General features: G+C 39.3%; 2 protein-coding genes across 2 annotated transcripts; both read left to right on the top strand.

Moving 5' to 3' along the window:
- Window positions 1–3,349: 3,349 nt before the first annotated feature.
- On the top strand, window positions 3,350–4,275 carry LOC120293994 (calmodulin-binding protein 60 D-like). Its single transcript, XM_039313836.1, has 3 exons — window positions 3,350–3,869; window positions 4,068–4,101; window positions 4,188–4,275. Exons 1-3 carry the CDS (start codon window positions 3,350–3,352, stop codon window positions 4,273–4,275), a joined length of 642 nt encoding a protein of 213 aa, XP_039169770.1.
- LOC104414504 lies at window positions 4,169–8,259 on the top strand. Its single transcript, XM_039312574.1, has 5 exons — window positions 4,169–4,580; window positions 4,660–4,863; window positions 6,218–6,452; window positions 6,963–7,115; window positions 7,941–8,259. The coding sequence occupies exons 1-5, from the start codon at window positions 4,557–4,559 to the stop codon at window positions 8,219–8,221; spliced, it is 897 nt and encodes a 298-aa protein (XP_039168508.1). The 5' UTR covers window positions 4,169–4,556; the 3' UTR covers window positions 8,222–8,259.
- The last annotated feature ends 1,728 nt before the right edge of the window (window positions 8,260–9,987 follow it).

The raw sequence follows: 9,987 nt of genomic DNA on the forward strand, positions 1-9,987 counted from the left end.
TCAGGTTGAGAAGATTTACCTTGGTATGTTGTTCGCAAAAATAGCTCAGTTATTTTATAGGCAAAAACAAAAAAGAAAAAGAAAAAGAAAAAGAAAGTACATACATCTTCATAGCTCACAAGGTTAAGGGGATAATCTAGCAAAATTAAAGACAAGAAAAAGGAAAAATTCTCAAGCCGGCAATCAAACCCAATGTTCATCAATAAATCGTTTTGGCATCATCAATCGGAAGAAGAGCCATATTAAGTTGCCTCCATCATTCCTTGAATGCGTACATATTTTCTCAATAGATAACTATAACACACATTCGATAGTTGTTACCATTTATGCATAATAGTCACGTGTAATTAGCAATAATCAATTAAAGGGACAATGTATTGGAAGTGATAAAATTTGTCACAAAAGTGCAAATGAATTCTCAAATTTTCAAAAATTTAATCAAATCTTAAAACTTGTTAACATTTTTGGTTTATTAAGTTGAATGGAGTTAATGAAAGAATTTGATAGAATAAATTTGACAAATTTTAAGATTTGATCGAATTATTTTTTTAAGTTTTAAGACTTAATTATACTTTTGTGACAATTTTTAAAATTTTCAGTATATTTATCCTTTAATTGATTTTTTTTTTCACTTGCTCAAGATATTGGAGCATATACCGATTGGATCAAAGATCGGGTCAAAAAGGAATTGCACGGGCAGCTTCATAAGGTTGAGGGGGCAAATTGCCGGAATCTAAGGAAAAAAGAGGGTAATTAAAAAACCGGCACCCTTTCCCGGAAATGTACTGCACTTTTCTCAGAAAAGATGTGCCTACTCCGGAGAGGACATTATAAAGCACACCCCGATGACTACAAACTCATTACTTTGAATTTGAGCTTGAGTTCTTACATAAACTGTTGATCGTCTCCTTCATTTCTGTGCTACATTTGTTCCCGTTTGATCAGCAGCCAAATCCTTCCAAGTTCTTGATGAGCTCCACAAAAGCAAAGAAAATCATGTCGACGCAAAAGAGAGCTTTGCCTTCCACTTCTTCAGGTAAAGCAAGTCTACTCAAGAGGCCACGCAGCGCTCGAATGAAGTAAGTTCTTTCTTCCCTCTCAACATTTCGATGCTTGATCGATTATTTTATGATCGTGTTCGTTTTAGCTTTATTTGAGGGATTTTTTTTTAATAATATTTTTTTGAATTATTTTATTAATTTTTATCCTTTTATACTTTTTTTCTTCTCACTCTTTTCTCCCTCTCCCTCCTTCCTCCTTCTTCCTTTGGCTCCGGCGACGGGCCAGAGGGGAGGCTTGACCGGTCGCCGGATCTGGTGAGGGCTCGCCTCACGGTCGCCGGGCGAGGCGAGCTCGCCCGGCCGCCTCAGTCCCGCGACTGGCCAGCTTGGCCAGTCGCTGGAGTCAAAGGAAGAAGGAGGGAGGAGGGAAGAAGGAGGGAGAGGGAAAAAAAGAACAAAAAATTAATAAGATATTTCAAAAATAAAATATTCTTAAAAAAGGTCGCCGAGACACCGGCCGAAGGTCGCACCGTGACCGCTGATAAGCCAATTTTGACCGGATGAACTCACGTAAAATATTGAGGACTTAATTGATAAAATAAATAAATTTATGACTAAATTAGTATAATATATTTTATGACTTTTTTGGTGATTTTCCCGAACGAGGATATATGGCAAAGGAAGCATAACATTGATTAGCTTTTGCCTCGTGACGGTGCTAAATCGCTTTCGTTCTGCTTTTTGTTCGTGGGATTGTGCTGTGGATTAGATACGAAGCATAAAGACCCCCGATGTTGCCATCTCGACTCTGTTTTGCGATTTCGGCCTGGGCCAATCGCATTATTTCCTCCTGATTCGAATTAAACTTTCTTGGGAAACTTTTACATAGCCAGTGAGTTGTTATTGTTACTGGGTTACTTTGCTGTCCTGTTTGCCAAATTGTACCATCTTGATTGTACTTTTGTGCTGACCTGATCTTCACGCAGTCAAACATGGCGTTGGTCCGGGAGAAATCTTGTGCCGAGGAGCTGGTTGACAGAGGACGTTGTCCGTAGAGTGGTAAGATGAGTAAAGTAGCCAACTCGGACATACAAAATACAGTCTTTATTGTACTTCAATTGCCGATCTCTTCAATTAGGAGCGGTTGGATTCATTTCTGACCTTCCAGTCAGTTTTCGGATAGAAATCCGCATGAGAAATTGCTGCGAGATGAGTAGAAAATTATCGTTTGAGTGGTAAAAATGACCTGCTGACTGTTCTAGGCTTTTCCTGTGAAGCAATTCCAATAAGAACATGGTTTTAGGCTCTTCATGTTGTTCGGACAGTATGGATCACAAAAAGATCCAGATTTTCAATGAAGTGGCTTGGACATAATTTTTTCCTTGAATCTTGGAAAATGTGGTCAATGACAACTTGCACGTCGAAGGAGAACAATGAAGATACCTGTGATGTGAAACTTGTATGAGATGAAGACGTGGCAGATTGCAATGTAATTCTTTGACATTACTCCTTGCTGAACAGGTCAGGGAAGAGCTGGAGCGTGCTAACTCTGAATTGGCCAAATACCATCGAAGGTGAATAAATATTATTTGGTTTGTTAGCTGTAGCTCATATGCATCAACTGATTCTTCTAGGAGAATTTCCATGTGTATTGTCTTGACAAGTAGAAATATCATAGAGTATCATAAGCCATCGGTCCATGATTCTGTTCAGCAAAGTGTAATACCAGCACATACATTATTTTTTCAATCACTGAAAGGACGTTGCATTTGGAGATGGCTGCTAATTAAACTTTACTTGCTTCTGTTATCAATGTACTGGATAAAAATGTATTCCAGATTTGCGTTGACTTTTCTATGTTGCATTACATTAAAGAAATGCATTTGATGAGTCTGGTAGACTGGTATCCATCTTTTTATACTGTAATCAAGTCTGACATTCGTATGAAGTAGTAACTAAAATGTTACATATGGATATTTGTCTATTTGTTACAAATAAGTCCACAAGACAGCCATTGTTCAAGGTGTAGTTGCATTGGGGATGCTCCCAAAGACGTAGTACAACAGGTATGCTCAACGGAGAATGCTGTTCAAAAACCGGTAAGATAAACAAAGTTCATTGAATTTACACTTTTCTCAGACATATCCCTTCTGATTCACTTTCTTTTGAAAGGTCTCCAACTTTGGCAATTCTGCCGTTGGCGTTATTTGGCAAGCGGAAGCAATGGAGCTTGCAAACATTCGCTCTCCCCACCTTGCAAGGTACGAATGCACATACCTTGTTGGTAGTTTGTCTCTCTTCGTAGCTACTTTTCCAATTTCCCGCTTCTGTACCCGTTCCTATTTCTAATGGTTGTTCTCTCGAGAGAATGCAGGGCTATTGGTAAATCTACCGTGAAGAATGACGCAAGAAACTTACGGCTTCAACTTCGAAACAAACTCTTACTTCCTCTATTTACTGAAAAGAAACTAGAAGGAGAGGGTGGTGCTCGCATTTCTGTTGCATTGATCGATGCGGATACAGGGGATGTCGTTACGTCAGGGCCGGAAGCCTCCATCAAGTTGGACGTCGTTGTGCTTGAAGGTGACTTCAACAGAGACGATGGGGAAAATTGGGCTCCAGAAGAGTTTGATAGCTACGTGGTTAAAGAACGAGAAGGAAAGGGGCCGCTTTTGAGAGGAAAGCTCCAAGTGAAGCTCAAGGCTGGTGTTGGGGAGCTGGGAGACTTGATGTTTACTGACAATTCCAGCTGGAATCGAAGCAAAAGTTTCAGGATAGGGCTCAAAGTGGCATCGCGTGATGGTAAGAATACACGAATCCAAGAAGAAAAAACAGATGCCTTTCCCGTTAGGGAACGTAGGACACAAGGTATGTATAATTTTTACAGTCAAAATTCCTTAATTCATTACAATTTTAATAGTTCTATTTATTTATTACAATCTTGATAGCAAGGGCCGCATCGGAAATAAACTTGAAATCTTAAGAGGAATCCGACGGTATTATTTATCGGTTATAGAACGGCTTCATTATGCTCTTCTGATAGAGCGGTCTCATTATAATTATTAGCGAATGTTGACAGTTTGGATCCTTTCCAGCAGAGGTTTGCACGCCTATCAGATGTTTGCTGCTACTCATTAATCTTATAGCGACTGAGACCTTACTGACTCTGCTCTCTTCATTTTGCAGGAAAGAAAAGCATCATCTGCCTGTATCGGATGACGAAGTCTGGTGGCTGAAGAATATTGCCAAAGATAGGAAAATCTCGCTAAAATGATTGAAACTGGAATAAGGGCTTCCTTAGCTAATCTGTCTGAGTCATTCACATAACAGCTTAGAGGGTTTTTAGTTGCACAAGAAGCATTGTTTGGCCTATTGATCTTAGCTTTACTGCAATTTTCATCCTGTATTCACTTTACAGCATACGAGAAACACCGTCCACCAGCATCTGACGATGAGGTCTGGAGATTGGAAAATATCGCAAAGGATGGACCATTTCACAAACGGCTGATTGAAGCAGGAATACATAGGGTGGAAGAGTTTTTACGACAACACTCCATGGACTCTGAGAAACTGAGAATTGTAAGATTTTGCACATGGTTCTCAATTTGGATTGAACTCCCTAAACCAAGAAGAGTATTATTCTGTTTGTTCATTGCAGATTCTTGGAAAGGGCATGAGAGAGGAGAAGTGGAAAGCCCTCCTAAATCATGCAAGAACTTGCACTTCGAATGGGAAACTCTACGTGTACTATCACGATAATGCAAGTGATCACGGTGTTATATTCAACAATGTTGGTCAACTCAGTGGCCTTACTACGGACGGGGTGTATTATGCTGCTGACATATTTTCTCCCCAGCAGAAGGTAACTGGGAAATTCTACCTTTTTTAGTATTTGCCATGCAATTTGCAAGGGACAACCCTGACCTCAGATTATCAGTTAAAATTTTATCTACACTGTCCACGTAGCATAGGCATGATAGTTGATCAGGGACCTGTTTTTAAAAATTAGGTGCATTCAGTTATGTTGCATTAGTGATTATTTTCTGTTGATGATCGCAATTTCAACTTCCCAATGGGGTGTCTCCAATGCTAAGCTGTGTTAATCAGCTTTGCAAAATGCCAGGGAAAAGGCAAAAGCAAACACAAAAGAGAGTTTCTCTGATGATAATCTTCTACTTCTTTTTTATAAGTAAAAGAAAATATCGCTGAAGGGCACCAAGTGGGGGCAAAGCCATGTAGAGAAAAGCTTAGCACTAAAAGAGCTCATTTACAATACAAATCATCTACAATGTCATTTAAAGCATTTACATATTCACATAACTTTCCATTATACCGAAGTCTCAGAATAGAGTTTTCCTGGCAACATCCAACTGACAATCTTCCATTTTAGTCTCCTAATGACACTCTGTCCCGTCTTCATTCTCTGATAAAAAATTTTATCACCACTCTCTTGTCCCCATCATTCAACCCCATGACAATCCAAGACATAATTTTGAACTTTATATAAACAAAGAAGAGCCCTTTCCACTGCTACCACTCACAACCTCCTTTTTCTGTCCGGAGTTTTATCATTGTTGGTGGAGCACTGAAGGCGTTTCAATTCCTTGATTTTATTTTTTCAAGTACTTAAAATGCTCAGGGCCATCATTTCCGTTCTCAAGCTCCTCGAAAAGACTCATAGCTGTATATTCGAACCCTTGGAAGGAGACTCCAGGGACCTGGCCAACAGCCTTGAAATTTAACAATGGAACTGATAATATGAGTATCTTGCCTCATCAACCCCCATCGGCACCAAGACCAATGAATCTCCATCCACATCCAATTTGAACTCCTCCAAAGGCTGCCCCCTTCTTTTGCTCTCACCCCTTGAAAGACATCACCAGAAGCGCCTCCTGTGGGATCAGGAGTGCAGTTAGCAGCTTAGGAGCACTCTATGCTCATACGGTGTTCTAAGTTTTTGACTCATTCACCATGTTATGGTACTTTCAAGTCGAGATGCTTTTTGTTGCTTTCATCAAATTCTGTGAACACCAACTTTGCATCTTCCTACCTTGTTTGATCTGTCTGAGAAAAAAAGGGAACATATTAGACACATCTTCTTAAAAATGCCTTCGATATCCATGCGAGTCCAGCCCGAATTATTTGAGTCACCTAGGGTGTAAGATAACCCTGATAAAGCAACTGGTCGAGGAAGTAGTAATTTTCAAGTCTTCCAAGTCTGTGCTGATAAATTGGTGAAAAAGGCCTATGAGAATTGGAATGATGTCACACGATACGAAGCTGAGGCTTTTTCAAGTTCCATGTCAGAAAATATCTCGTGTTCTTTTCTGTGTGAAGTTCTAGGAGATCAACAATGCCTCCATCCAGCTCCCAACAATACGCCTCCACCGAGATTGGGCAGTCATGTTGGTTTGGTAGTACCTCCTAGAACTTCAGCATCCACAGTGGAAGGTATGTGCTCTAATTGGCTACGAGGAAAAGAAAAAGTTGCCTATAGTTAAACACTAGCTGAGATGTAGCCACTTTTTTTTCTCTTCTTTTTATTTTTTTTCGGGTGATTTTAGATAGCAAAGTGATATGTTGCAACTAAAACCTTTTGCAGTAGCATACACCTTTGGGAGGGAAATACAGGCTTCCGATGATATGGGTTTGGAGGTGATAGAAATCAACTATTTGTCAGTCAGTCAAAAATATGATGAAATATTTTATAGGGGAGGAGCACTGTTGTCTATTCTCGTTTCTCATGAAGTACGTGATTGCAGTGTCCTAATCATTGGTTCTTCAAATGGGTTTTGGGACCTAAATCTATATAGCTGAACTGTTTGTATAAATCAGAACATTAGGTATTTTTGGACTCCGTGTTGATCCCACACTTAGGAGACTTGCCTTTCCTGGCTTGCCACATGTCAAAAATGGGCTTCATCAATGGGATACTAATTTATTTTTAATCTCTCTCTCCAGGAAACCGGCGCATTACTGCTGCTCAATTGCTAATACGATCACAAAGTCTCAATCCCCAAAATGCCACGTTGAACCAAATGGAGCCTTCAGCAGATACAAATGTACAGCCATTAGGACAACTGCACTGGTCAACATCAGGCTTCCCAGCTTTAAGTACGTTGAAATTTCTCCGTCCAATGTCAATTTCTTCTCGGCATAATATTGTTTATCCTGTCTTGGGGAAAAATTGAGAACAAAGATTGGGACTTCCACACAAAAAATATGCAGAATGAATTTTCGCTGTGATGATATATGTGGCGTGAATATAACTTGCTGGAACAAAAGTAGATTGTTATCACCTCTTCGGGTTTGGCCTACGGTATGCTTGTCTAATGAAGAGTAGGAATTGCATCAGCTCAATTCTTCTCCTTAAGGAAAGCAGTTTTGTCCTTTTTCTTTCTTTTTTCTGCCAAGAAATGCACAAAGAGCAACCACAGGGAGAGTGCCATAAAAACACTCGAACACCTGACCACATTAGGAACCCATTTAATGAGTTTAAAAACACTCAACACTCAACTCGAACAATGGTACACCATTAGTGAGTATTACAAGAATCCCGATGATGATGATGATGATATGGCTTCCGAGGTGATTGAAATCAACGGTTCCATTACTGGCATGGAGTCAAACAAGAATATGCCGAAATATTTTACAAGGGAGGAGCATCAGTGACTATTATCATTACTCATGAAGCACATAATTGCAATGTCCTGATTATTTGGCATTCTTGAGGTGTATTTCGGGGCCTCAAAATCAATTTAATCAAAATCGACAGATGATGCATCTTCGAGAAGGGAAATTAGTTGTAATGTCATAATTATTGGTTCTTCATATGTATTTCAGGACCTATTTTTAATTCTTCAATAGCTCAGATCGTCTATATGCATCAAAATGCTGACCGTTTAAATCTCTCTCTCCCTCCCCTCTTTCTCTCCACAGGAAACAGTGGTAGTACTGCTGCTCGATTGCCAATACAACCACAAAGTCTCAATTCCCGACCTGGCACGTGGAACCCGATTATTGGTGGTTTGAACCAAATGGAGCCTTCGGCATATACATACGGAAGTTTCCCAGGTTTCAATAAGTTGAATTTCCCCCCTTTAATGTTGATTTCTTTGCGGCATGGTATTGTTCTATCCAGTCTTGTGGAAATTGGGACTTCTATACAAAAATATGCAGAATCATTATTCGCCATGGTGATGAATGGGGTGAGAATATGACTTGCTGGCACGAAAACAGAAAACACTATCACCTCTAAGGCTTTAATACCACGTCATAGTAGTAGAAAATACCAAGAAATTTTTTTTTTATTACTGAAATAGCTCATATCCATGTCTATATGCGACAAAATTCTGATAGTTCAAACTCTCTCTCCAGGAAATAGTGGTCTTACTTCTGCTGGATTGCCATTACAAGTACAGAGTCTCAATTCCCAAAATGCCACGTGGAACCAAATTATTTACAGTTCGAACCAAAAGGAGCCTTCAGCAAATACAAATGTACAGCCATACGGACAACTCTACGGGCCATCATCAAGCTTCCTAGCTTCCAGTGAGTTGAATTTTCTCCCTGTAATGTAGTCGATTGTATTGTGTTATGGTATTGTCTATACAGTCTTGTGAAAAAATTGAGAAGAAAGTTTGGGACTTCTATACTGGAAATAGGCAGAATTACTATTGGCCGCGATAATGAATGTGGTGAGAGCTTCATTTGCTGGAGTGAAAGGAGAACGTTATCAACTCTACGGCTTTGGTTTGTGTCGCAATCCTTTTTCAGCGGACAGATTCGTGCTTGTGTATGGAAGAGTAGGAATTGCATTAGCTCATTTCTTCTCCTTAAGGAAAGCAGTTAGTCCTTTTTCTTTCTTTTTTTCAAGAAATGCACCAATAGAGAGAGTGCCAAAAAAAACTCAACACCTGACCTCATTTGGAACCCATTTGATGAGTTTAAAAGAGGGATATTTTTGTGATATCTGCTATTATCAATCCCATTTGGGAACTAAACAAGTAAATGTGAAGCTGGCTCATTTGAAAGGCTAAATCATTTGGCATCTCAAGTATAATACTTGACTCAATTTTATCACACTGGTAAGCTCTTTTTAGGGGTTTGATTGGGTCTAGTCAACTTAGCAAATTTTGTGACTGCATACAAAGAGAGTTATATGGGTGTTTTCTAAGATATTACTTCTGATTATATCTCTGCAGCAGTTGAATTATGTCACTTATCTGATGGTAAGGACTGATGGGCAATGCATACTAACATCTCGGAAATTCACTAGTGGACATAGTGATGGCCTCATTAGTAGTGTAATATTCATTGAATATTCATCTATGGTTCATGAGAAATTAGCAATCATGGTGTGTGAAGTGTGGTCTCATTCTAATATTATCTGTATTGCTTTTCAGATACTGAAGACTATCAGTATAATTTGGAACAGTTCTTTGAGGGCCCGAATCTTGCTTCTGCTGATGCACTACTTTCTCCCGGACAACCTTTTGGGATTTGATGTTCAGCGTATTGGCCATGGAGACTTCCTGTTTACCTCAATTGTTTAAATTGAGAAATTTATTATGAGTTTTTAAATCGAACTATGAACAATATGCTTGTTGGTGTAATGCGCACATCCGTGTACAATCGGTTCTGTATCTGTTTGTCATTTTAGTACTGCCATGCCATGGGCTAAGAAAGGGATTGAATTTGCAAACCAAATTACTGGCGATCACTGGTTTTTACTTTGTTAAAAATATTTTAGATGTGAGCGGTTTCCATGCATGGTTTGATATTGGTGATAGTTTTTGGAGCAGCTAAGAGAATTCTAAGATACTTACGAGGAACCACAAATGGAATCAACGCCAATATTTTGTGACAACAAGTCCGCAATAGCAATATCAAAAAATCCAGTCTTTCATGGAAGAACAAAGCATATTGATATAAAATATCATTTCATTCGTGAAGTGCAAAGCAAATGAGAGATCGAGCTAAAATA

Source organism: Eucalyptus grandis, chromosome 5, assembly GCF_016545825.1.
Source record: "Eucalyptus grandis isolate ANBG69807.140 chromosome 5, ASM1654582v1, whole genome shotgun sequence".
In the NCBI taxonomy this organism is placed as follows: Eukaryota; Viridiplantae; Streptophyta; class Magnoliopsida; order Myrtales; family Myrtaceae; genus Eucalyptus; species Eucalyptus grandis.

Coding starts and splice junctions, on each gene's coding strand:
- LOC104414504 (XM_039312574.1), top strand. CDS start 4,557: ATGGACTCTGAGAAACTGAGAATT. Junction 4,581..4,659: donor ACTCTGAGAAACTGAGAATT/GTAAGATTTTGC, acceptor TGTTCATTGCAG/ATTCTTGGAAAGGGCATGAG. Junction 4,864..6,217: donor TATTTTCTCCCCAGCAGAAG/GTAACTGGGAAA, acceptor CAAGTCTTCCAA/GTCTGTGCTGATAAATTGGT.
- LOC120293994 (XM_039313836.1), top strand. CDS start 3,350: ATGGTTGTTCTCTCGAGAGAATGCAGGGCTATTGGTAAATCTACCGTG. Junction 3,870..4,067: donor TAGGGAACGTAGGACACAAG/GTATGTATAATT, acceptor TATAATTATTAG/CGAATGTTGACAGTTTGGAT. Junction 4,102..4,187: donor TTGGATCCTTTCCAGCAGAG/GTTTGCACGCCT, acceptor TTCATTTTGCAG/GAAAGAAAAGCATCATCTGC.